Source organism: Clupea harengus, chromosome 11, assembly GCF_900700415.2.
Source record: "Clupea harengus chromosome 11, Ch_v2.0.2, whole genome shotgun sequence".
NCBI classification, from domain to species: domain Eukaryota; kingdom Metazoa; phylum Chordata; class Actinopteri; order Clupeiformes; family Clupeidae; genus Clupea; species Clupea harengus.
This window is the reverse complement of record NC_045162.1, coordinates 26556929-26584428: the sequence shown is the minus strand read 5'-3', so window position 1 is coordinate 26584428 and position 27500 is coordinate 26556929. Positions and strand designations below refer to the sequence as shown.

At 45.0% G+C, this 27500-nt stretch overlaps 3 protein-coding genes across 7 annotated transcripts in view; 1 reads left to right on the top strand and 2 right to left on the bottom strand.

Annotated features, from left to right (window-relative positions):
* LOC105893968 (zinc finger protein 236) overlaps window positions 1–4818 on the top strand; it is a 56147-nt gene extending 51329 nt beyond the window's left edge. Inside the window, 2 exon segments of the mRNA XM_031576952.2 lie at window positions 2274–2318; window positions 4793–4818. Of these exon segments, the coding sequence (XP_031432812.2) occupies window positions 2274–2318; window positions 4793–4818 (71 nt within the window).
* Window positions 4819–6093: 1275 nt separating this feature from the next.
* On the bottom strand, window positions 6094–20520 carry LOC105893983 (myelin basic protein-like). Of its 4 annotated transcripts, none has more exons than XM_031576589.2 (6): window positions 20262–20520; window positions 10876–10974; window positions 10181–10207; window positions 9817–9846; window positions 9091–9153; window positions 6094–6152 (listed from the first exon to the last, which is right to left on the bottom strand). In XM_031576589.2, the coding sequence occupies exons 1-6, from the start codon at window positions 20379–20381 to the stop codon at window positions 6117–6119; spliced, it is 375 nt and encodes a 124-aa protein (XP_031432449.1). In that variant the 5' UTR covers window positions 20382–20520; the 3' UTR covers window positions 6094–6116. The 4 variants fall into 4 exon arrangements, with proteins under 4 accessions (XP_031432449.1, XP_031432450.1, XP_031432451.1 ...); XM_031576590.2 differs by having other exon boundaries at window positions 10876–10941; XM_031576591.2 differs by lacking the exon at window positions 9091–9153.
* Window positions 20503–27500, bottom strand: part of LOC105893984 (myelin basic protein) — a 39997-nt gene continuing 32999 nt past the window's right edge. For both annotated transcript variants that reach the window (XM_031576588.2, XM_012820457.3), the window contains one exon: window positions 20503–20788. In XM_031576588.2, coding sequence (XP_031432448.1) covers window positions 20514–20788 — 275 coding nt within the window. In that variant the 3' untranslated portion in view covers window positions 20503–20513. The remainder of the gene's footprint in view (window positions 20789–27500) is intronic.

The window sequence follows — 27500 nt, the reverse complement described above, 5'->3', positions numbered from 1 at the left end:
TCATGCACATCCATGTTTTGGGTTCATGGACATCCATGTTTTGGGTTCATGCACATCCATGTTTTGGGTTCATGCACATCCATGTTTTGGGTTCATGCACATCCATGTTTTGGGTTCATGCACATCCATGTTTTGGGTTCATGCACATCCATGTTTTGGGTTCATTTCCTTTTTTTTTTTTTGTCTGTCTTCTCTTGCTTGATTTGTAACTTTGTGCGTCTCCCTGCGGTAGTTCTGCTGATTGGCCTTTGCTGACCTTTAAGGCCTCAGTCGGGTTGCTTTGAAACTCTTGTCACTTGATCTCACTTAATCCGTCTTTGCAATGGGTACTTTTTCAAACACTGAACCAATTTAGTTTCCTCTTTCTCTCAATTTTCTCTTTGTCGCTCTCTATCCCTCACTTACTCACTCAGCCTACACCTTCAATAAGAATCACTCCAGACACACACACACACACACACACACACACACACACACACACACACACACACACATTCAGACAGCACTGAACAGCCCAAACTGCCAGTCTTCCAGCCCCAGTTGTGCCAGTGTTGCATTCTGCATTGCCCATAATTGTGGTGCCCGGAGGCCATGGCACAAATCCAAGGTGCCGTGTAAGTGAACCTGGCACTCTCACTCACCTTAAGGAGCACCACCACACACACTCACTTAAACACACACACACACACACACACACACACACACACACACACACATGGGACCTGCACCTCTAATCTACTCACTATCTTTCCCTCCCACACTTTGGCTACCCATCTTCCCTAAGAAGTGGCTCATTTTTTATTTGCAGTCAGCCCTTCTGCTTAGGCCCTGGTTATTTTATGACTGGTCATGATGGCTTTGTGCTGACGGCAGTGAGACGTGTGTCTGTCCCTCACGGCGTGTTCTAAAGGCAGCCTCCACCAGCTAGCTGCCTGCTTTGGACAACTCCCCTGCCAGGCATAGATAAGCAGTGAAATGTGCCTTGCATACCAAGTTAAAGGGAAACTTCTGTTCTGAAATCGACCCAGTATTGCGTTATACGCTATAAACGGCAACGGCAAAATGGCTATACAATGTAATTCTATGATGCATCTGCATCAAAGCAAACTTTTTTTCTGCCACCGATCGTAACTTTTATGTGTAACTTAAAGTGTTACTACATGGAAAGAATCCCTACAGAGTAGAGTACCTAACTCAATACTGGACTGATTTCGATTGTTAATTGTCTTTAGTAAATGTTTGCACCCAAAAAGGTCTAAAAAAAGTTGAATTAAGTTTCCCTTAAAGCAGGTTGCAGCAGTATCAAGAAGTTCTGCGTTGGCTGAGAGGCACGTCGTTATCATTGTCACCACCAGGTGTTTTTGTATGAGGGTTGAACATTGCGATTCAGGATTCTCTTTATCGCTTCAGGCCATTCGTCACAGTCTTTCTCTCCCCCAGAGGAACATGGAGGAAGAGTGCGGGGTGGAGAATGATAAGGGCCACATGCAAACAGAGAGAGTTGGCGTGGAGCGCAGAGAATGAAGTAGATGCGAAGAGGGGTATTACGCATGAGACATTATGCAGTAAAAGTAGATTAGGCATGTGTGCGTAACCTTGCTGGAGAAAAGAGTGAGCGAGAGGAGAGCGAGAGGAGAGGAGAGGAGAGGAGAGGAGAGGAGAGGAGAGGAGAGGAGAGCACTCCAGTTCATGTAATCAGCGGAGTGTTTTCTATGCAGGCCTCGTGCTCAGCGTCCTCAGGCCCACCCTCTCCAATCCATTCCATGCGCTCATAAATGCATGGGCCTGCTGCCAGGTAAGGCGGGCAGAGCAAGTGAGGTCAGCGCAGGTCCAGGCCTCCCACAGCGCTCCGTCTCGCCCTCCCGGGATGCTGGGCTTATCGAACATAAACACAAGACATCTTTTTTTAATTAACTTAGTGACTTAGTAACAAAACAAGCTTACTCCTTTGAAAGGTGCTTATCTTTTGTTTACTCTCTCTCTCTTGCTCTCTCTCTCTCTCTCTCTCTCTGTAAAGGTTGTCTGTATTGGCTGTTGTGTTTTGTGTTTTAAGGGTGAAGTAACGTAAAGGTTTGAATACTGTTTAAAAAATGTTTGTGTTTTATTGTCTCTCTCTCTCTCTCTCTCTCTCTGTGTAAAGGTTATCTGTGTTGGCTGTTGTGTTTTGTGTTTTAAGGGGGAAGTAACGTAAAGGTTTGAATGCTGGTTCAAAAAATGAGTGTTTTATTGTCTCTCTCTCTCTCTCTCTCTCTCTCTCTCTCTCTCTCTCTCAGGTCGTTCCCAGCAGCAGGGCCAGCAGCAGGGAGCCCCACAGCAGCGTCAGCAGCAGCAGCAGCAGCACCAGTCGGAGGTGTGTGTGGAGGTAACCACCGGCGACGAGCAGCAGGAGGAAGATGACGATGACGAGGAGGAGGAGGAGGAAGAGGTGGCGGAGTTGGACCTTGAGGAGGTGGTGCAGGAGTCTGCCCCCGACTGGCAGTGCACCATCCCCGGTGTCTTCCCATAGCCCCTCCACCCTCTCTCTACCTCCACCCCATGGTGCTGCTAACCTCTACTCCCCGTGGCCCTCGCGAGCCAATCAACTCACACACCTGCCGTCGGCACTCACTGACTTTTTTCATCTTGGTTCCTTCTCCTGTTTTCTCTTTGGCCCTCGTTATTAGTTATGGACCCTGTCCGATTTTTCATTAGAGGTTATTTATTTACCCTGTGAAACATGAAACCCTGTGGAATGGCTTTTGGTCCGAAAACGGTCAGTGGAAGGTCACACACACACACACACACACACACACACACACTTACACTTTTATCGAACAGCTGTTGACAGTTAGTGCAGCTAAGCAAAAGAAAATGTAGCACTTTAACAGAATGCCCGGCAGCAGATAAGCCATTTAATCATGTGTGACACTGATTCAACCCTTGAGCAACTCGCGGCCCGTACCAGAAGCTTCTACCCGCTGCCATACCTCAGATAACCTCCTGAGTGTGGTGTCACATATTTAATGCAGACACAGAGTCTTTACTTTTACTTTTCCCCGTCCTGAGCCAAAGGGGTCAGTGAAAGTGGTCATGGTGAAACCTTCCTCCAGCCATCAGGAAATTGATCTCTCTTTTCTCATTAGCCTTTTTCATTAGAGCATTTAGAACAACCCTTAGACCAAGTGAAGGTGAATTCAGACTGATGGTTGTGGGGAGAGTGTTTTCCGTGTGGGGTCTAACACACTGTCCGTGGGTGGCGGCTAGTATACCTACCAGCACGATGTCTGGAAAGAAGACCCCAGGGTTACCCTAATCTACATATGCCCTCAAACGCTAACAAACGTCTAACATCCCAACCTTCTGGATTTCATAGAGAAAAAAACAACACATCCTCAACATTGAAGGGAAAAAAGTTTGTGAAAGTCAGTGGATTCTTTCCCAGTTGGCTGGAGTGTTAATCTGAAAAGTATACCTTCAATGCAAAACAGTTGATCCCCTGGAGCTTCCATGTCTGCCTCATAACTTTTATGCTAATGTCTGTACACACACTTTTGTTTTAAAAAGGCAAGCTATTCTTTCTTTTCACTTCTTTTTCTGTCTTTAACCTTTGATTAAATACACCAGGAACTGTGGTTTAAGTAGTTTGTTGAACACATCTATCAGAGGGATCATACTAGGTAATACTGCTAACTTATTCAATTATTTGTCCTAGCTGTGGGGCTTGACTGTGGGTCCTTTTTCTTTGTTTGTTTTTGTTTTGTTTTGCTCTCCCTTAGTTACTGAGTTTGATTTGCCATAAACAAGGGCGGGTGTTTTTTTTTGGGGATGGTTGTCTCTGCCTGCAGATTTTGCAGTTGTGAATCCAAACAGCAGCCGCTGACAGGCACAGCGTGTGCGCACGTCAAGCGCCCACTTCCTGCTGCCTCCACAGAAAAGTGGACTTGCCATTTATCGAAGCTCAGCTTGAGTTCAGCCATTTTGTACTGCGTGGATTTGTCCTACATTTTTTTTTTTTACAATGTAAATAGTGTATGATAGATTTTCTTTTTGGAGATTTCCATGAGGAAATGTTTCTTTTTTTTACTTTGCCAATAGATGCTGAAACTGCTGTGCAGGTCGCTTTGATCTGGAAGCTGTTTATGTCTCCCAATTTAGTTGCTATACCAGTGTACATAAACCAAGCTGTACAAAGTTTGTCGCAGGAATGTATTTTGTATTGCTTAAAATATTTAAGAATAAATTTAGTCATTTTTTCTACAAACTGTGTTTTCTGTCCACATTTATAGCACATTTTTAGTTCCCATTTCAACCAGTGTCAGCTGTGTCATGTAGTGTGTTTACTCATTGTAAAAGCATCACATTATTATTGAAGCATTTTACCCCTTGTTTTGTTTTAGCAGGTGGATGATGGTGAATGATGGAGAAAAAAGCTGGAGACCAAATCTATTTTAGATTATTTGAAAGTTTGTTTTTCTTTTTTTAAAACTTTATTTGTATCAAGTTAAGAGACCAGTCGTACATGACTTCATGACAGGTACACGTTATAAGGAAGGCCTCAGTGGTTTTAATAGACATTCGTTTGTAGGGCCCAGGTAGTAACAAAACATACTCATACGCACACCTAATTTACATGCAGAATCACACATATGCGCACACTGAAGCTCAGAGTTGATTTCTCTGCACTCTTGGAGGAGGCTGAAGCGGTGCTTTAAACACACGGAGGGGAACACATGGGATGAGTTTTTAATGAATTCTCCCTCACTCGCTCTTGAACCTCTTCTCTGGATCCTCTCCATCTTCTTTTTGTGCTCAGTTTTGGTTTTAGACATTCACAAGTGAGTTATGCCCTGGGCATGGTTATTTTAGTTCTACCTCTAGATGTGTGCATGGACAACAAGTCCATTACATGTTAATGTGTTTTAATTCTTTTCTTTTGCAGTGTTTAGATGTGATATCAACAGATGACTAAAGACAAAGATTTAGGTGTAGACTCACATGAAGACAAAGATCTAAAGGACATAGGACATGACAAGAGGGGACAGTCCAATCTACAAGTGTCCACGCCGACACAGGGATGTGACCTCCTGTGCCCTGGGACTCCTGGACTCAGATCAGGCGGTGCTGGAGACCAGCAGGCAAACACAGTGCAATTCAGAAGAAGAAGAACCTCCATTAGAGTCCACATCTTCAGTAGTGTTTTAATGACACTCTTTTTTTTGTTTTGTGTTTAATTCAATCAAACAGAAGAAAGTCATTAGGAAAGGATGGCCATGCCCATTTATTGTTAAGAGTCATCAATCAATACTGCAACAAAGATAGAATTCGTTTTTTTTTTTTTTTTTTGGGAAGTTACTGTGTAAATAGCTTCAAAAGGACACCATTACAATTCATGCCCAGTCACAGGCTTTCAATGGGAAACACACGAGGACGACAGCACACAAGACCAGACATAATGTTGTTGATAGATGGGGCACAACATGCTGTACAGTACATGAATAACCAACATGAAACAACAAGTACTGCTTCACCTAAGCTGTAATTGCTTATCTACTGCTTCCGACATAATATTATGTAAGCTTTGCTTTGATTATACAGAGTCACGTGCAAGAGATGCCCCTTGGGGAAAGACAAAAGACGGATATAACGAGACACGGACGGCATACAGAGCTCAACCAGAACTGGACCGAAGGCACACTGAAGGTCTGTGGTAAGACGGTTATCTTGAACCTGCCTCCGTCCAGCCCGGTGTGCAGATATGTGTTAGAGTGTTATTCCATTTAAGACATGCAGACAAAGGAGAAACACCTGTGGGCAGAGATAAACGAGGGGCGTGCTCGACTGGGCAGACGCGGGAGCAACTCGACTGTTTGGGGAAAACGAATGGAGCTCGACAAATGGAAGGCTCCATAGAGGGGTAGCCAGACGTTTTAGGAGGGGGATGGGGTGTTGCCACCTGCCCTCGGGGAGGCCCATGTGGTGAGGTTAGTGCATTAGACGTGCAGGACCAGAGGGGGTGCCAGGCCACTGAAGGGGAGATCGAGGTTTCTTTTGTTTGTTGTTGTTCTTCTTCTCCTCCTTCTTTCCCCCTCTTTTTAAAACTTCCTTTCCTTTTTCTCTGTTGTTCGGCGTCAGGAGCCTCAGCGCTTGGCTGGCGATGCGGACCGGCTACCGCTCTGAAAAAGCAGGAGAGGGAGAAAAAAAAAAAAAGAAAGTCAAACACAAACAAAGAAGATGCCAGGTCAGACTAACACTCCCCCCCCCTCCTCTACTGTCACTATACTGCCCGGGGAGAACTAGAACTGCATTTCCACAAGAACATTGCTCATCAGTAGAGTGTCACTAACAGTAAACTCACGGATCAGACATGGGAATAAAAGCAGAGCACAGGAAACTATGATAGAACCTGTGCTGAGCAAGCTCTACTGTCGTGTGTGGTGCCTGTGCAATGCTGTGTGATTGAACAACCACACTCATAAATGAATATATTAAACTTAAGAAGAGCAATAGTGTCACACTCATAAGGGGACATTCAATGTCACTCAACACCATTGTGTTCTTGAGTTTTAGAAAGGGGAAATGTATTGTTTACAGCTGAACACAAACAAGGACGGCCAGATATATTGTATGTTTAATTTGTCAGCTCAGTCCATTCAAAGGTGTAATTATGCATGATTGTGTGTATAATTGTTTATTTGTGTGCAGGGGCATGCTCCTAAAATAGTTGAATGTCATTTGTGCATTTTGTTTTGCTACTAGAGAACATTTTCTGCATATGCATATCCCTGGTGAATCTTAGAGACAATTAGTGTCTCTTGAAAAGCCTGCGCTTAGCCGCTTGGCTGCCGAGTTTCCCAGCCGAAGTTTGTTTGTTTTGAACTAAATTTATCTCACATTGGAAGCGAGCACCATAAGCTTTTTTTTTCCATGAATAGATCTTACATCTACGGAGAGGAAAGGATGGGTTTGTAAGAAGACGGCAACAAAACATGATTATACAAATGGAGAGCAATCCCTGAGAGGAATGATTGGAATTAAGATAATCCATACTATACAAGCCCTTTAAATATCTTGCGCACACAAAAGGACTAAGAGAAAGCAGCTTTGCTTTAAGCTATTCCTGTTGGTGCTCTGAGCTCAACATCACAATCGATACACAGAGGGAGAAAAAACTAATTAAAATGCAACGCTGGTAGTGTAGATGACGGAAAACAAAATAAATACAGACAAAAGGCTACACCAAAAACTGGCCGTGAAGCAGATTAGCTCTCTTTGCACTGTTCCATTTCGAATGATAGACAAATACACAGTGCAGTGAAATACTTAAAATGGCTTCCTTGCCAGAAGTCTATATAAACAGAAGGCAAGTTAAGTTGCCTTGAGCTTTACATTCTTACCATCGTACATATAGGAATTTAGAATTATTTTAGATGGAGATTAAATCTGATTCAGGAGTATTCAGTGCAGAGAGTTTTGAATAATGGAGTAAGCGTAATTGAATTGGGTATATCACGAGCGCCGACTGATTGGATAATGAAAATCACAGCCCGAGAGACAGCCAGAGCTTGTCCAAGAGATTAGCGCACTTGGCAACACTGGTGTGACGCAAGAGGTAACTGGAAGTTACGCAAGAGGTAACTGGAAGTTAACAGACCTTAGAACAGTTATTTAATCAGGGAATGTGGCAACCGTTGCACTCTGAGAAAGGGAGGAATTTGAGAGGAAACTATGGACGATATGTATATGGGAAGGGATGCATAGAGTTGAACGGGGAAAGAGAAGCTACACAGGGGGACAGAAACTATTCCCGTGTACCAAGCGTAGTAACCATCCATGGTTTGGGGACATTTCTGTTACATGGACGGCTGGATTTAAGCCAAGGTTGTTTGTTTTGGTCTCAAAAGAAAACAGATAAAGGAAACTCTTTTGGGAGTCTGCCACCGAAAACAAACAGGACGGAACGTTTGCCGGTTTGTGGCGGGGAGGAACATTTGAGGCAGACTCTGCTTGTAATTCTGGATGGCAGTATGCCGGTTTGGCAGGGAGTATAATCCGTCACCTCCTCCACGTTTGTATTTTTGCACGCATTAGGCCGCACTGTTCTTGACCTATAAGGAACTCAAATGGCTGTGTGTGCATGTGAGTGTGTAGGAGTGTTTTAGTTTTTTTTACCTACCTCAAACCTTCACACACAAACACGAATCCATTCATTCATGATGCCATAGCAGTGTCATGTCCTGCTGGTGCACTTTAGCGCTTTTCTCCTGGCTAAAAGCATGCAGTGTGACCTGGGTATGCAGAGGCATGAACTGCATGCGGACAAGCACGAGGAAGCTCACCTCCTTGGGTGACTATAAGTAGCATCACGCTGTTAGCAAAGCTCTGTGAATGGATATAATGAAGGTTTCTCTGAAGCAGACTCAACCACCATTACAGGCTGGTGGAAATAGCTGGTGCATAACAAAAGCTGCTGCCGCCCGGCTGACGTCGATAGACTCCAGACTCTAAAGCTACCGCCTCTTTTGGATTCATAGACTCTTGGATTAATTGGGCTCATTGGATTCATGCTCTGGATTCATGCTCTCTTTGGATAAAAGGGACTAACCTCTATCTCTCTCTCTCTCTCTCTCTTTGAAAATTGATGATCAATTCATAAGCGTTCCATACTAGACCACACCCATTGTTTCAATCTTAGTCATTCAGGCAGGAACAAGAATTTTCCGGAAGAAATTCAATGTCAAAATTGACAAAGCTTTTCACATGTAACTGACTCCTGAGTGCTGGTGATGATAAGCTTGATATCATCACTTAGTGTCAGAAAGGGAAAAGAAGGACCATTTATAATTTAGAGGATTTTGAGTTTTTGTCCCAAACACACACAAAAATCGCAGTGGCAAGAAATGAGCCAAATTTAAACAAATTGACAAAGAAACAACTGAAATTCAATTGACTGAAATGAATTAAAAATGGAACTGAATTGAATTGAATTGAATTGAATTGAATTGAATTGAATTGAATTGAATTGAATTGAATTGAATTGAATTGAATTGAATTGAATTGAATTGAACTGAATCCAAACCAACTGGAATTGGTGGAGAAGCCACACTCATTTACCATTTTGAAGATCTTGGTCAAGGTCCCCTGGCCGTCCCCAGCACGAGCTTTCTTCTGGTCACCCTGTGTTGATGGAGAGAGACCAGTGATAAGCAAAGCCTGGGGAAGAAACTTGCCCTAACTGGGCCCCCCTCACTCTCTTAGCCCAATCTGAAAAGCCACCGGGTCGCTAAAACTCATTCCCTGTCTGTACCCTGTTCTAAATAACTTTAGTTGGGTATCAGCCTATTAACTGTAAAAATAATTTGATAAATAGGACTGGAAGCAAATCTGCAAAACTCATAGCTAGAGAAAGTAAAGGTCTCTCAGATGCCAGATTCTTAGGTACCTTAAGTGGATGAGTGCCTTTTCCACCCCTACATTGAAAAAAAAACTAAATGGCACCACTAAACTAAACTAAATTGTTTAAAAGAAACCAACAGGGCAAGAGGAACAAAAAGATGAACAAGGAGACAGGGGGACCGAATGAGAGGCAGGCAACAACTGGAAGCAGCATGGAAAACATGGACCGCAGCACAGACGGACCGCAGCACAGACGGACCACAGCACAGATGAACCACAACACAGATGAACCACGACACAGATGGTTTTTGCATGTTATTGGCCGAGATGCTCAAGACAGATGCTCCCATAACATCATTACATGGTGGCAGCAAGCTTCATTCCCAGCCTTAGTTTGCTTGGTTTGTGGCTGATGGCTGTAAGTCACTGTTTTGGACCACCTACCAGGCCTAATTTGGCAGAGAGTCCTCCCCACTGGACAGGGGAAAGAGAAAGATGGGGTTGGGGTTGGGGTTGGGGATGGATATAAAGGCAGAGGGGTGGGGAAGAAATACAGAGAAGGACACAGACGGCTGAGAGAGTGGCACCTTACACAAGAGGGCACCAGTGTGTGGGAGTCTACATAGCAAGTTAAAAGCCTTCATCAAGAACAAGAGAGCAAAATGACAGTTATACAGTATTGTTTCAGGATAAAGCTAAGAGGTTGCAAGAGGTCAGGGCAGGGCAGGGCAGGCACACATAACTGTACTGTAACATACTGTAGGTCCAGCTGGTAAGGGGTTATGTGAATGAACTCATGAAGACTTACTTTAGACTTGGGTGGGGCAGGAGACACCTGCAAAAAGAGTAGCATAGTTTGGTGAGAATACCAGACAGCAGGATATATATAAATCATGAGGTGATCTATGGGAGCAGCATATTGCACGTTTCACATGTCTGTGCTGGCTGTAGTGTCGCTGGAGGCGATACCATGGTGGCATGCTGCTAACTCTCACGCCGCAGTCTGTCTCAGTTGTTGTGGTGTTCTTGATGCGTGTGACGTTGTGTGACGTTGACTGTGATGTGAGACACGACAAGAGGGTGGTGTTTCTCCGACTCTTGAATGTCACGAACAGACATGTTTACAATGATTCATCAGTTTTAAACTGGTCACCTGCCAGTATCTGGTTCAAGAGGGGGGGGGGCTGTTTTATATTGAACTCCATTGGTGTTTCATCAAACAGGGAACTCTTTGGAAGAGGCTCTACTACACTGTCTGTGGCACTTGCAATTTCAATGAAGACACGTTTCCCCATATTTGTTCCTGATCAAAGAACCCTCTATGAGACTGCACCATCAGTGAAGTGATGTATTGTAGGCATATCACTTCTACATCTCTCTACATTGACACCTACAGGAGATCAGTGGAATGACAGAGATGAGAGACAGACAGGACTGAGGGTCTGGGGATGGGGATGGGGATGGGGATGGGGATGGGGATGGGGCGAGGAGACTTGTACTCACGATGGTTCTGAAGAAGTGCGCCACCGCGTTCTCGTCGGCACGGCGACGAGAAGATGCTGCAGGTCGCTGGGGGGAGGAGGACAGACCACGGAAGGAGCCCTGACAGACAGGGACAGACATTTAACCTTTAACCTTTACAGTCAAAGTCAAGCCTTTGCTCCTTCATCTCACAATTTAGTTATGGAAGGGTCCAAAGCAGGAAGGACAGTCACATGACATTCCATAAGCCATGTTGAGATATCGCAAGGGGAGTACTGAATGGTGACCATTACCTGGGAAAAACAAATGTCCTCGTAATCACAGAGCTTGGGTAAACTCATGAAAGATCCAATTGGCAAGATTACATTCAAGAGGAAAAGACATAGAGGGCAGGAGTATCAAATATTTGCAAATACTGCGAAGACATTATAGAAGTATTCTAGATGTCCCAACTGTCTTGTAAATGACTTGCAAAAGGGCAGTTTCGGTCATTGCTATGCTTTTCCATGCCAGTTGATTGTTAAACTATGGAGGTGATGTTTGCTAATCATTTCTTGTGGAAAAAACACTTCCCTACAGTGGCTTTTCACCTTCTTGAAGGTAGCACTTCCTGTTGCATCTTTAACACAGGCAGAGATTATTCAAAGAACTGAAGAGGGTCAGACCAAATGAGTCGAGCAGGAGAGCATCTGTAAGGATTGAGGTCCAAATTACATTTACATTTTACATTTAGTCATTTAGCAGACGCTTTTATCCAAAGCGACTTACATATGTGCGACTTACAATGTATACACATTTTACATTTTACATTTACACTGATGGCACGCTGCACATCAGGAGCAATTAGGGGTTCAGTGTCTTGCTCAAGGACGCTTCGACAGGGAATCGAACTAGCAACCTTCTGATTACTAAACGACTTCTCTACCACTGTACCACTGTCGCCCACTACTCTTGCCTTTCTGGGAGTGGCCCCACTTAAACCCTCATGTCTCTCCTACACTCACTCACACAGAGAGAGAGTTGATTTGGAACAGACCGGAACTGTATACTGGAGTATATAGATTCGCACCTGACCAGAACCACCATGAACCTGGTCGATTCAGAATACAGGAGCTGTTTGTGAATTCAGTCACGGTTGGTCAAAGAAGTCTTCAAATCCTCTCACCATACAGAGCCAGGCGCACACACACACACACACACACACACACACACACACACACACACACACACACACACACACACACACACATAAACTCACACGTTATCCTTTTCTTTTTTCTTCCTCACGGGTATTAGCTCACTCCACACACAAAGGCGCACACACACACATACACACACTCACACACACACACACACACACACACACACTTACACACACACACAATGCACAAATACCCTCTTCAAAACAGCTGGAACCTACAGCCATCACGTCCAAGTACACAGTGATGATCATTATTTTTCCGTGCTATTTCAGTCTGTTTTCCCGACTTGTGAGGTTTTGAAGCACTCGTCGTTTGTTCTGCTTTGAATAGCCGCGCGCTCTTTCATGACTGCCAGGGTCCTTTATCAGTACCGTGATAATGTCAGGATGAAGAGGCCGGGAGTAGTTCCAGGTGAATAACGGTGATTAGCGGGGGAAGAGGGGAAAACAAAAAACAACTAGAGCAGCTCTTACCTAATGGAGTCCATTCAGGGGCATGGTGACCGACCCAGGGGCTCTCTCTCTCCCCCTGAATTAGGCCTGGATTTATGGATCCATTTTTCTCTGCTCTTACACATTCAAATAGATGTAGTTGACAGCAGTTTACAGATTCACAGGCATATGCTCACTTGCTGCATATCTTTTATTCCCCCGAATCTGGTTTTAACTATGTGTTCATTACTTATTCAGGAAAACACTTGATGTGTTCCGCTGTCGATATTATTACTATCAGTAGAAGAATGATCTCTGAGGAGCTTTCTTCCCATTTAGAGTTTAGATATTTGGGCTTGAATTTCCGATATAGTTGAAACCTCTTGCACTGAGAGAGCTACAGACGTCACAGGACGTGGCGTTACATCGATTCCGTGCAGGCTAACAGCAAATGACATCCAGGAGGACGCATATCCTCATTCAGGATGCGTGGCCATGCTCTTCATACGCGCCTGATCAGGGGTCTGTCCAGAGGGCCCTGGTGTCGTGATTGGCACCAGGCGGGGAGGCCCATCACCCGGGCTTAGCCGGGTCTGACTGCAGGTGTTACTCACCCTAATGGGAACCGGGGAATCCATTACAGAAGCTCTGGGCGTAATCTTCAGGGACCGACCGATGAGAGTGGTCGTTGGCTTTTTTGACAAATGGGACATGGAGAGGTGGAACGGGTGAATAGGAGGCCATAGGGTGGCGCAGGGGAGAAGGGACATCCGTCAGAGCTACGGCTATCCCAATGAAACTGATGTGGAAAGTGGAGCTTGAGGACACGTGTGTACAGAGGGAGAGATAGACAGACAAAGAGAGAAAGAGAAAAGAAAGAGAAAAGCACCTACGAGACAGAGAGGGCGGTGAGAAGGATAGGTATAAACGACGGGTAAAAGTTTTGATCAGCCGTGTTGTCACTCGCTTTCGAGAGGCCATTAAAAAGCCTGCGGGCAACTGGACTGAGGGGCTCTCAAAAGCGCCTCTCTGTCCGTGGTGCAGATGAGAGGGTCCTTGTTTTGTCTATGGAAAGGAGGCTCTCCATAGGCCATCTTCACAATACTGAAGAAGAGGGAGACCACTGGAAGCAGAAGTGTCTCACTTTAATAAAATACTTCTCCTTGTTACATTGCAAAAATAAATGTCTGGGGAATAATGTCTGCTTTTATGAAAAAAAAAAAAAAAAATATATATAAGTAACGAGTGAAAAACAACCACCACAGCTGTGTAAGGTGCAACCACACTGCATTTAACAGAAGGTTGATCCAGTATCTGCAGGGTCTTTATCTTTATCTCTATTTTTTTTTATCAAATATGCCCCCAAAATGAAAAGGCTGTTTTAAGGGTAAGGGTTTCTGCTTCATCTGTAGTGAATCAGGCGGCGTCTGTCGCTTCAGACACACATAGGCTGTTACCGGAAGGGCTGCTGATAACAAAACAGAACTCGGTACTCGTCATTGGGTTCCTTTGTAGGTCTGAACTGACTTTGATGTTCAGTTTGTTTTTCTCCCCAGTGACGTCAAAGCGAACATCTCTGGTAACAAAATGGCCATTGTCATCTGCCTTACTGAACATGGCTCTGTCTCCTCCACGCTCTCTGTGTCTCTACCCATGCCTATCAAAAACAAGTGAAAAGACAAGGGAATGGGGGGAGGGGGGTGGGGGGGGGGAGGGGGGAGGGGGGGGTAGTCGATGTTCCACCGCCTGGTGAGCTCCTTTCATCCTCAGGCTATCACAAGGGCCTCACAGAGTGTCTTGTAGTGGATGTGTGTATTCAGACATCTCCACTGTGGGCGAGGGACTCTTCATTTGGACTAGATACAGGGGGTCTGGTGGCTCTCCAAAACCAAGCAGCAGTGGCAGCAGGAGCAGAGTGTGAACAGAGGTCAACCACATGCTGAGTTTCTCCTGCAGTTAGACACCTTTCCCTGGGGACTTGATTACCATCACACCCCGTCATCAACCTGCCCCGGGAAAGGGGACAACACTGTGATGCTCTCACTTCTAAAAATAAAAAAATATATATATATCTTGGGGGAAAAAAAGGGAAATCGATCAATATTTGAGTTAAAATTGGGAAGGAAACATGGGATCACTTGTCAACACCTCCATGGCTTCATTTTACTCACAGTAAGCTCTTAAAGCAAAACTTAAAGCCCTATTTTTAGATCTCTTTGGATCCACATTTGTATTAGGGACAAAAACTCAAACCACTCAGTGCCTGTAGTGGATTATCAAAGGAAGGCGCTCTCCTCTGAGTGCCCACCCCAGCACCACACGGAAGGCCAGGCGATTACAGGCACTGAATGGGGTGCTATGCCAGAGGAAGAGACAGGTCAAACACTAACTGTACAGACAGTTCTTTTCTACAGTTTCTCTACAGTTATTGGAGAAAACAAAAAGCATGTGTATTTCCGTAGGGATCCCTTCCATGTTGTCAGACCCTTATAATAACATTTACGAGCCTGTCAGAGGCCAAAACAAGCTGTTTACATTGATGTGTATGCTTGCTCCATAGGATACCACTGTATTAACGTTCTAACTCAATACTGGACCAATTTTCATGGTGTTTTAGTCCCTAGTAAAAAATTTCGACCCAAAAAGATCTAAAAATATTTCTAAAACATATCTTTAAAAGTTTCCCTTTAAGCCTATAATCTCTTGTGGACATGGTTTAAAAAAAAAAAAAAACATACTATATATATATCTTCAGAAAAATATGAGCTGCTCTGAAATAAACTGGGAGAATGAATGTTCCATCGGAATGTTCCATCGGAATGTTCCATCGATTGGTGGCGCACGACGGCTAAAACTGTGAAGTGTAAGACAGGAAACCTCTCTTCAGGAGTCCTCTGTTGTCATGCACAAAAGCGCAGAGGTAGTCAGGACACGTATTTGAATGTGAAAACTGCTTGGGTTGCGGCAGAGAGTAGATGCATAAGAATGTCCTCCTCTGTAATCTGTGCACTACTTTGAGAAAGCATTCATTTTTCTATTAAAACATACCACCCATAGGAACACAAAACTATTCCCAGACTGTGGGACAGAGAAGTGCAGATGACTAGAGAGAGACTAGACTTTTAACCTGCTGGGCTTCCCTTGCTGCCGTGTGCGCGACTGCATTTCACCCGGACTTCAGTGACCTTGAAACTGAAAACAGTACTTAACACAGAAAAACAGGTCATTAAATGTATTACAAATTAAAACTAACCACACTCACCCACCCCCTTATTCTACTACTACTACTACTACTAATAATAATAATAATAATAATAATAATGCACTACTCTAGTCTAGCTCTAATTTGAATGATGAGCAACATGGCTGGCAACATGCAAGGTACTTGACTTGGGACCGCACAGACATGGGAGTTCTATGGATAAATGAGTTCCTTCAAAGCAACCCCATTTTCTGTGAAACCCCCTGCACAAGAACCTCCATCTCCTCTGGTGTAAACCTCAAAGAAGACAGTTTGCTGGTGGAGTTAAACAGCAGCCATCAAAACCTTGTCTTTAGAAAATGCATTGTATGTGTTTGGTGCAAGTCATTTCATTAATTTCTTTCCCTTTTAAATTCAAATGAATGTAGGAACTAATATTCATATCCCACTCAACTGGGGATTGTTGAAAGAAATGTATCTTCCAAATAAGTTTTGCTGTGGCTTTCAGTGTAACCTTTGAATCACCTCAGCAAATGTTGTTTACTTGTCAGGAGGGAAATGCTGACAAATATTCCAATTACTGACAGCTCTTTGAACCCTTTGAATATTTCCCGAAAGCATAAGTCATGGGTCGATAACAATGACAGTAAGATAAGACATTTTCATTAGGGAGATTTTTTAATATTCCTGACAACAGAGATCTTCAGTGCAACTAAGAGACCTAAGAACCTGTTTGAAAGTAATTGTTTCCCTTTCAAGTGTTAATGAATAACAGAATGAAAGAGAATGAATGGAATAAAGACTGAGGAAGAAAGTTAATGTGAGACTTCAAGCCCACACATACTGCTCAACAACTCAATTCTTTTATGGTAGTTTTTCTGAGACAAACAGCCCAGAAGAAGCCAGGGCTCTAACCTCATTGGCAGGTTCATGGAAAGGTCTAGAACTGAGAGTGTAACTCATCAGTCAGAGTGTAATCGGTCACACTTCAAGTTTAGTCTTTCAGCTAAAGGCTTTTTTTCATCGTTAAGTGACAGTAAGAAAGTTATGCTAATGTGAATGCTAAAGTTCAGTACCTGAACTCCTGTTCTTGGGGGAGCTAACACCAACCCAGTGGTGGCTGCTCCTTCTGTATCCATCTTTACAGGTGAACTTTACATGACTCTCAGGGGCTAATGAGAGCATTAAACAGCCTCATTCCCATTCTGTGACGTCGACCTGGTGGTGATGGTCCCAGGTTGATGACTTCAGTGTTTATCGACTTCCACTGCCCAAATATGGCCTTCCCATGAAGCTCACATTAATGAGCTGTTTAGGGTTCAGATTAATGAGTGGACAACTTCTTAGTCTTATTGAGTAAGTAATGTTAATACCAACTGTAAGGTAAGCAGTTAAATACTGAACAGTTAAACAAAAGCATAACATCATAGTTATTAGAAACTATTATTAGAAAAAATTGAAGCAACAGACAAAAAAACAATTAGGACAATACAGTTTTGTGGTTGTTAAACAGTTTAATCAAGCTGATATCCAAAAGCTTAGAAGAGGATCAGGTTGGGAACAGCTTACTAATACAGGTAATCACAAGCATTGTAGTACTGTTTGTAAAGCATTACAAAGGGGACACACTCCCTTTGAGATCAACACCATTCGCTCACACAAAGTCGTATTTCCTGACAGAGTTAAAGACGAGAACCCTGAGGCAAGTTTCACAAAGCTGGTTAAAGGAGTTCAGATTTTCACAAGCACGTGGCTCAGAAACTGGAAAAGAAATGCACTGGTTAATATTAAGAATGAATCCGATATTTTCTATAGATTTAACAAATGGAATGAACTTTAGAATCACCTCAAATCGATTTATTCTTATGACATTGATGGTATCCCTTTTCGAAGGCAAAATAAAAACAAACTTTGTGTTATGAGTCCATTTCTGCCTATTGATATATTAATAACTTGAGAAATGTAAGTAATTAGCCATAATTACATCTTATTTTCCCTTCAGGATACTGTTGGACTAAGTTATTGATGCTTCTAAACTCCCTCTCTCTTCAACTAATTAACTCCCTGTGGTACAGAGCTATTCTGACCTACGTAGGAGGCAGACGGGAAGAAAATACTGGGAATTTGCATCACTTAGCGTCTCCTTTCAGTTTGGTTAAGGAGGCCCTGGGAGTCAGCCAAACAACACTAAACAACATGGGACTACAGCTGGAGCTCCCCTGAGATTCTCTTAATTTGGTCATTCCTTTAACTGTGTAAACACACACTGACTACACTGACTCTGTTCTGCTCTGCTCTGCTCGGAGTCAGTTACAAAACCGGGTTAAAATGATAAAAGGAGAGCTAACAAAAGGGGTTCCAGTGACAAATACGAGTTATTTTTTCACAACGGCAAATCAAACCAAAACATACATGTTAACTATCTCTTGTCTTGTGCACAAATCATTTCTGACTATGTGGGATGTTTAAAAGCAAATGGCTTATTCAGAAGTTAAATAGCACATAAACAACGGAAAACGCTGCGGAGCGAAAATGAAACCGATTTGCCAAACGATCCCAAATGACACCGGCTGACGAGCAATGAATGTGGCACTTGTGCGTATTCTATGAACTGAAATGAAACGCTCAAACAAATAATGCCTACAGTTCAACAACATCCTATCATCACACAACCTGTTGATATTAAAGGAATGTTCATAAGAAACAAAATAATAATAATAAAAAAGCCATCAGCAGTTGGATTTATAATACTACATGTCCATTTGGCCAGCGGATACACTTCCAGGCAAAAACCCTTGAGATTAAGTCTGTAGAAAATAAAAGTTTGATCTTTATGAAGGACAATATAGGTGAGAATGAGATAGCTATAAAAACCAGTGGGCATTTCCTCATATGAACATGTGTGGACTCCCTACAGTTACACATACATTATCAAATACTGCACGTAGAAAAGGTTTCCAATCAGCTGGAAATCAAAAGGCATTTGGTGGGAATAGCAAATATGTTACTTGGAGTAAACTGTAAACTCGTGTTTAACTTCAATACAAATTTGGTTGACTCATGCCATCTTGTTCCTTTGAAATAAAAGAGGCTAGATCTAATCTGGAGTGTAATGTAATTGACAGGATGGTCGCTTTGTTCATGTACAGTATGGGCTTAACACTACGGTTCACTGTCTAATCTGACAGGGACAATACTACGTAATGGTACAACACATGAGGGGGTTCCTGTCACTACAGCTGAAGCTAGTGGCTTCAAGGCTTGGAAACTTTTTTCCTGTTGACCCTCTAGTGGGCTGTCAGGATAAGGCTGGGGAAATTGCATATTGTTAAGATTGCTAAAAACCATTTGAAGCCCAACTTAACGTTCATTCAGAAAATGTCAATGTTGATTTCATGATCATTTCATGTGGATGATTTCATGGGGTGGGAGGTTAGTTAGCATTGCTCTCACGACATCTGACCAAAAGGGTCGCCTCCAGCCAGTATGAGTTTGAAATGCTCCCAACCACACCCTATCAGAACTCCGTCCCATAGACACAAACTCTCAAATCCATTAGTGCACTTTGGGAACTAGCATTAATATTTAGCGCGACTGAAGACATAAAAAGGCAATGTGGATCCACTGGTTTCCCTGTGCTGATATCACCTATTTTGTACCGCAGTTTGATTTCAATCAATACCCAGAAGACCAGCACAGTATATAAATATAACTAAGAGTACTTGTACAGCATGGTACAGCTATTTCTGAGGAGTAAAATCCATAGGTGTGTCACAGATGGCAATATTTAAGGTCAGTCAACACACCCTTATGTAAAGGCTATCCAATAGTTGGAATATATATGCAGCTTACCACCCATATATTATATTTATGTGTATAGTCCTCAGAGATGCTAAAAAACATGGTGATACCATAAGCCAAACCAAAAAATAACGCATGATTAACCTTATATCCCATACTGCACCCAAGTATCAGCTATCTCTGAGGATCATTAAAGGAGAATTTTCTGACGAGAACGAAAACCTGTAGTATAACATTTTTACCAAGTACTGGCACCATCAACCATGAGCCTTAAACACAAGAATCATTATAAACACAGTTATGGAAACAGAGCTCATTGTAGTACCAATATTTCCCACATTTAAAAACATTTGTTCAAATTGAGTATTTAGTTAAATGTTAGATTTTGGAGTAATGTACCGCAAATCACCAGCAAGTAATATTTACTATTCAACCGAATTTTACAAATAGAAGTCCGTTAATAATATCCCCTAGTCCCACACCCTTGTATGTTCATTAAGTGTACATTTGTACCATTCATCACAATACATTTAAAGTGATCTCACGGGTTTGTACATACACTTGCGTGCAACACACAAAAAAACAACTGACAAAAGTCAACAACAGATAACCCATTGCATTGCGTGCCATTGTACCAACAGTCCTATAAGCGAAAACGAAAGAAATAAAAAAATCCCCTCAACTCGAACAATAAAACTGGACAAACTGCCACATTATACGTTTTTTTTTCCGTACCACATTTACTTAATAATCTCCCTCATTTTTCCTCACCTTGCCCTTGCCCTTCTTCTTGTCCCCACTGAAGAACTTTCCAATTGAATCCAGGACGCCGGGGGCCTTCTTTTTCCGGCCGAGACCGAAGGCAGCCTGTCCAGAGGTTCCAGAGCTCATGTTGGTAGAGTGGTGGATGGAGATAACTCGCGAAAACGAAACGAAACGAAAAGAGTTAGCTGTCGGCTAGGGGGAAAAGAGCGCGAGAAGGGTGGACTGGTGGTGCTACGAGTCTGTGTCCTTTAGTTTGGGTCACTCCGAGCCACTCTCCGTGCCTGCTCCACTGTGCTCCTGGATGGTCTGTAGCTCATCGGACTCTGAAGGGCGGTCTTTGAAGGTGTTGTCCTCGCGGCCCGGCGCGTCTCGCGAGAAGAGGCGGACCAAGTGGGGGCGGGGCGTGCCGTCGTTGGGGTCATCTGCGCTGGCGTCGCTCCAGACCTCCTGGGCCCCCTCAGCACCCGTGGAGTCAGTCACCGCCGTCGTCCTCTTGGAGGGGTGGTCATTGTTCTGGTTCACATCTGCCTCCCCTACACATGCGCACAAACAACAACAAGGGTTATCTATGGGCCTCGAACTGGGCCTGACACACAGCGAGGGCACCGGACAATAAGACTGTTTGTCAAATCTGTGCCCCCTCCTCTTCCAAGAGCAGCAAAGAAGACACACACACATCAGCAGGGAAAAAGATTATGGGATTCTTTAACCGTACTTTATGAGGATCTTACATGATGGTGATGATGATGATGATTCACTTGGTTGTTTGGTCACTGGCGGTTCATATGGTTTCTAGTTCAAATAGTACAAATAACAGTCTGTGTTGGCTATGCAGACACTTGTCAATAACTTAGGAGGATCTTCGTCCAACACTCCTTATCCAAGAAAGTGATTCTCTGGCAAAAGCGAAAGAGACATAATCATGCTAGACTACTACAAATATTCACAATGTTTTCTCGAGAACCATGATCAACAACCATGTGAAAAACTCCAACGATACAACACATGTCATTTCCATTGGCCCACTCTCCCTATCCCAGTTGTTATTTGAGATATATGGCTTCAGCTGGTCGCCTCCACTGAGGCCAACGGGTTTGGTATCCCCAAGCGCTAGGCGGCCAAGCAGCCCAGCTCTCTCCCAGTAAGACAATAGCCATACTGTACTGGGAGGAATGGTGCAGCAAAACACCGGAGAATCTGCATGCTAATGTTTTCATAACAGTGGCCCTTTGTCCCCGGGCCGCACAGTTATTTCTGCCGGACAATGGGGACAGTGTCACTAAAATAACTCCTCTAAGTATGGATTTGAGACTCCATGCACGGTGACACTTATCTGATTTCCAGGGCCGCTGTGCGTGCGTGCGGGTGTGGTCGCGGCTGAAAAATCGAGTGGTTTGCGGAGCTACGAAAAAGGAAAAACACATCCATCACCCGTGTCAGAGGATCAGATGATTTTTCAGATGAAACATCTTGAAACCTGAACCCCATGCTGCCGCCCTCAGTGCACAGTGCAAGGAGAACAGAGCAGAGCAGAGCAGAGCAGAGCAGAGCACGTCGCTGGGGTGATGTAAGGTGACGTGCAGTTTACTGCCGTTCACCGATGCTTGTGACAGGTCACCTCAGGCATTCTCCTGGGCTCCTGGAGCTGAGCTCTCACAGCACAGGACCCCATGAGGACAGCCTAAAAGTGATCCCCACCTCTCAGTCTTGAAAAGGTGGAAAATCCCTGGAGCCTCTGGCTCTGACACACTTCATGCAACACACCACACTTGATTGGGGCCACTTTAACAAAGGTAACTCTTCATCAAATATAAGAGTCAAATATTTACACCAATATAAGCTTAGCAACAGCTGACCTTTGCAGTGAATCACGTGGAGTTTTGATGCATTCTTTAAAATTGAATGTACACCTTTGCAATACACTTTGGAGAGAAAGCATTTCAGTGGGGTGACACCGAGGTGAATGTAAATATTAAGACCACCCACTTACACTGAAGAGGCCCGTAACCGTAACAAATCTTTAAAGAGGGTATAAAAAGTGCACTGTAGAACACTCAGAGAAAATAAAAGAAAGATATTTTTAACTGACACACCATCGCTCAGGAATGCAGATAGGAACACAGCCTTCAGGCTCACCATCCCCACCATGGTGACCAAAATAGGGATGAAGAACTCAATCTTACATTAAAGCCCCAAAGTCAGGCCTCCAGGTTCTTTCCAGTGGATTAAAACACGCTAAATCATGCTATCCATGCAACTGGCATTGGCGGTTTGTTTTAACTGTAACTCGGCACAGACGAATGTAACTTTAATCCCTCTATAGATGTTAAGTGGATGATTCATGTGTGCACACAAATCCCTTAATTGCTTATCCCTCGGCACAATCAACCCTTCTCCCACACGCGGCACAGATGGCAGGATGAATCCACTGTAAATCTCCCCTGTACTGAGCAGAGACATGCTGGGGTGGAGAGGGGAAGTGGTCCTGGGGAACGGAACGGAATGAGAATGAGGGAAGAAGAGAGAAGAGAGAAGAGAGGGATGGGATGGGATGGGTGGGTGAGAGTATGACTGGGAGGGAGAGATGGAGAGATGGAGCGGAAGACAGGCAGACAGACGGATGGACAGACTGACAGAGGAGAGAAAAACAGAAACAGAGAGAGAGAAGGAGAGGAAGACAGACAGGAGGACAGACGGAGAGAGGAAGAAAAGGCAGAGAGGTGAGGGCACTGAGGGCCTCTGCAGCAGTCTCAGCTCTCCATCCACACCATGAGATCCGGCCCAGCTCTGGCCCAGCTCTGGCCCAGCTCTGGCCCAGCTCTGGCCCAGCTCTGGGGCTGAAGCACGTCCCCTCATCACAGACCCCAATCTCTCTCAGGCTTCCTAAAATAACATTTCTCACCAACCGTATGAAAATAAATGAAAATCATCAAAAGCCAAGCCAAAGGCACTCCACCATGACTCCCAGTCCATCTTAAGCACACAGAGAGGACTAGAGATATGAGCCCAAGGAGTGCTCAAGGCAATATGAGAAGGGGAGGAAGCAAATGGAGACCATAAAAACACATTAAGATTACATCAACACTGTCTGACAGCCAATTATATTCAGGCCTACACGGCTAGTGGGGCATCTCATTGCAGCTAATAGCTTCATCAAATGGACCACTCTCTGTGCGTCTCATCTAAATGAGTGTGTGAACTACAGAGGGACATTGCCTTCAATTGCCTCTAATTACAAAATCCATGGGTCAGTCAATCAGTGGCTCTGATTCAGTGCCTTTGGGGACACCAAGGTGTTCAATAGATCTCGGCTCAGGTGACTACACACTCCACACAGCAATGATAGCACTAACATGCAGTGTTGGGCCAAGGACAGGCAGAGAGAGAGAGAGAGAGAGAGAGGGAGAGAGAGGGAGAGAGAGGGAGCGAGAGGAAGAGAGAGAGAGAGAGGAAGAGAGAGGAAGAGAGAGAGATGGAGAGAGAGAGAGAGAGGGAGAGAGAGGAAGATAGAGAGATGGAGAGAGAGGGAGAGAGGGAGAGAGAGGAAGAGAGAGGGAGCGAGAGTAAGAGAGAGGAAGCGAGAGGAAGAGAGAGAGAGAGAGAGGAAGAGAGAGGGAGAGAGAGGGAGCGAGAGCGTACGTTCATGGAAGCATTCCAGTTCCACCAGGGTATTAGGTTTGTTTACAAAACCACTCATATTTCTTTCTCAGAAAGAGGAACCAAAATAAATAAAAGAGTGTAAACCCGTCGTGAACCAGAAACAGGAGAGTGAGAAAGAGAAAGAGAGAGAGAGAGAGAGAGAGAGAGAGAGAGAGAGAGAGAGCGTGTGAAAGAGATGAAAAGTGCATAGCGCTAGCATCAAAAGCAGTACCTCCAGTATAATTACGGGACCTACGATTCGGAGAATAACTCGGGGCTCTCAGAAGCGGAAGACAAGCTCCGTGTGCGGGCCTGTGTCACCTGGTTATTATTCCCCCTGGGTGAAGGAGGAGCGTGTCACCTCACACACGTGGGACTGGGTTATTCTTCCCCCCTGTGACACCTCACACACGTGGGAGTGGGTTATTATTCCCCCTGGGTGAAGGAGGAGCGTGTCACCTCACACACGTGGGACTGGGTTATTATTCCCCCCTGTGACACCTCACACACGTGGGACTGGGTTATTATTCCCCCCTGTGACACCTCACACACGTGGGACTGGGTTATTATTCCCCCCTGTGACACCTCACACACGTGGGACTGGGTTATTATTCCCCCCTGTGACACCTCACACACGTGGGAGTGGGTTATTATTCCCCCTGGGTGAAGGAGGAGCGTGTCACCTCACACACGTGGGACTGGGTTATTATTCCCCCCTGTGACACCTCACACACGTGGGAGTGGGTTATTATTCCCCCTGGGTGAAGGAGGAGCGTGTCACCTCACACACGTGGGACTGGGTTATTCTTCCCCCCTGTGACACCTCACACACGTGGGAGTGGGTTATTATTCCCCCTGGGTGAAGGAGGAGCGTGTCACCTTCACACACGTGGGACTGGGTTATTATTCCCCCCTGTGACACCTCACACACGTGGGAGTGGGTTATTATTCCCCCTGGGTGAAGGAGGAGCGTGTCACCTCACACACGTGGGACTGGGTTATTATTCCCCCCTGTGACACCTCACACACGTGGGAGTGGGTTATTATTCCCCCTGGGTGACGGAGGAGCGTGTCACCTCACACACGTGGGACTGGGTTATTATTCCCCCCTGTGACACCTCACACACGTGGGAGTGGGTTATTATTCCCCCTGGGTGACGGAGGAGCGCGCCACTCATTGATTACCTGCTACAGAGAGAGGGGCCACGGAGGGCTCAGCAGCTGGGAGGTGCGGATCAGAGGAAGGCCACATCTGTTTGCCAGAGATTCCCCAGCAGCCGTTTACACACACACACACACACACACACACACACACACACACACACACACACACACACACACACACACACACACACACACACACACACACACACACACACACACACACACACACACACACTCTCTCTCACTCTCTCTCTCTCTCTCTTACACACACACAGGAATGTGCCATGTGCCAGTGTGAGATTGGGGTGATGTGAGTGTCTAACTGCTTTGTCGCTCGCTTGAATCACCTTCAAAGTCTGGCACCCAGATGAGGCATGCTGGAGACAGAGCGCTTTGATGCCATCTGATGTCTCTTTATGGAAAAGGAAACATTAGTGGCCTGTGCCACCTTCCCCTTGCTAAAGCCGCTATCTAAAAGGACACATGGCGGTTACCTGATGAATGATGAATGATGAATGATGAAGCAAGTGATGCTCTTGACTACAAACATCATGGGAGAGAGGTCTGTGTGGCCTGTTTTTGTCTCGGTTCAAATCAAAACCTCTATTAGGCCTCAATATAAAGCAGAAAGGTCAACTCAATATAAGCCTGTCCAACTTGCATTCACATATTCTTTTGTAGACTTCCTTAACATCACGGTGAACACGATGTGTTTAGGGATCAGAGAAAGCCCTCTTGGCACTCACTCTCAAACGCTGTACTTTTACTGCACTGCACTGCACTGCGTTTAACCTAGCCTAAATATAACCACTGACAAATACCAATGGGGCCTTTACCATCTGACCATCACAAGACAGCCAATTCAACTGCAGTCTAACAAATAAAGTTTCCCAATCCTTAATTGGAGCACAGAGTCAAGGTCACCTCGGTTGCTCCTCCAGTACTAAAATAAAGTGAAAATAAGGGGGAGGCACCTCACAAATAACAGCAGTGCGATGTTCAAATGGAAAACTTGAGGGAAGTATAAACCCTTATCTTAACTCCGAGGCATACTGCACATAGAAAACGCATTCAAATTCAACACAATAGACTGCTCTGAGAAAGAAGAAAAAAAAAAGAGCAAAAACAACAGGATGTTTTTAAGGTGATTACAAAAAAATGAATAGGGGAAGAAGTGCGAGCCATTCTGCCCAGATAAAGCAGCACAGACCCAGGGCTGTTGCAGAGAAGATAAAGCAGCACAGCTAGCTCCACAGACCCAGGCCGTTGCAGAGAAGATAAAGCAGCACAGCTAGCTCCACAGACCCAGGGCGTGGCAGAGAAGGGCTGGCAGGGGCACCCCGGACCACATCGAGCCCCGCGGAGCAGGAATGCATAGAGTGGGCTGGGGCCCCTTACTGAGGCCCCCCCTGGCTCGGTCTTCAGCTCTTGGCTCTCTATCTCTCTCTATCTATCTCTCTCTTCTGGTCTCCCCACCACCCAAACCACCGCTCCCCCTCCCATCCCCCCAGGCTACAACAATGCAGCCCATGGACATGTCCAGAGCCCGGTGGGACTTGAGGCACGCCAGGCATTTCTCCGGAGGACGGTGGGGTCGGAAAAAAAAAAACCTCCGACAGAAACAAACGGCAGAGAGGGACGAGCAAAGGCATGCCAGGCCTGTGGCCACTACTCCCACCCGAGGCCGGCGCAGCCTCCCCTGGGGCCGCATTCAGGGCCGCTCGCTGGCACCCACTGAGTGCCAGGGGGGGAAAAACGGCTCTCTGTTCCACGGCGGCCATGTTGCCACTCGGGTCACTTCCTTCCCTCAGACTCAGAGGATTAAGAGGAGAGGAGACCCAGAGGGCTCCAGCACGGCTGAGCAGGGCCTGAGTTTACTCGCCCATTACTGCTGCTTCGCTCTTGGAATGAAGAATGATGGTTCTAAAAATTTGAAATGCCCGGAGAAGTTAAACCAATGCCTCGATGTTTAACCACGAAAAGCATATATATGAATTGGATTTCAAGTGAAAAGAGAAAACTAGAGCTGCTGTTTGTGTGTGGGCAAACATTCATCTGGGGCAGAGGAGCTTTGAACTTGTCCAGGGGTTTTCCATAAACTTCAAAACACCGTCATTGGCATTCTAGTCACACTGTGGGTCGTGTTTGTTTGTTTGTTTGTTTGTTTATTTTGTTCCAATCTTTTGCTCTTCTTGTTTTTCGTGTGCTTGAGCTCAACACTGCGCAACGGCTGCAGTTGCCAAGCGATGATGGAATCGCTGGCTTGGCACCACTAAGAGCTGCGTCGCATTCATGTGTTTACACGCTGGCTGGGAGTGTGTGTGTGAGCGGTCCACAAAAGAAAAACTCTCTCCATCACTGTCTCTCTCTCTGCGTCTGCTCTACGAAGCTCGTTTTTCTAACCTCTCTCTTGTCACCTCTCCTCTGTTCACCTAAACTGCA

Bases quoted from the DNA above. Each gene is read 5' to 3' on its own strand.
- LOC105893983 (XM_031576589.2), bottom strand. From the start codon at position 20,381: ATGAGCTCTGGAACCTCTGGACAGGCTGCCTTCGGTCTCGGCCGGAAA. The intron at 10,975-20,261 runs GTGAGGAAAAAT...CCTGTCTGTCAG, and splicing joins AGAAGAAGGGCAAGGGCAAG to GGCTCCTTCCGTGGTCTGTC. The intron at 10,208-10,875 runs GTGAGTACAAGT...CTCTTTTTGCAG, and splicing joins CGCACTTCTTCAGAACCATC to GTGTCTCCTGCCCCACCCAA.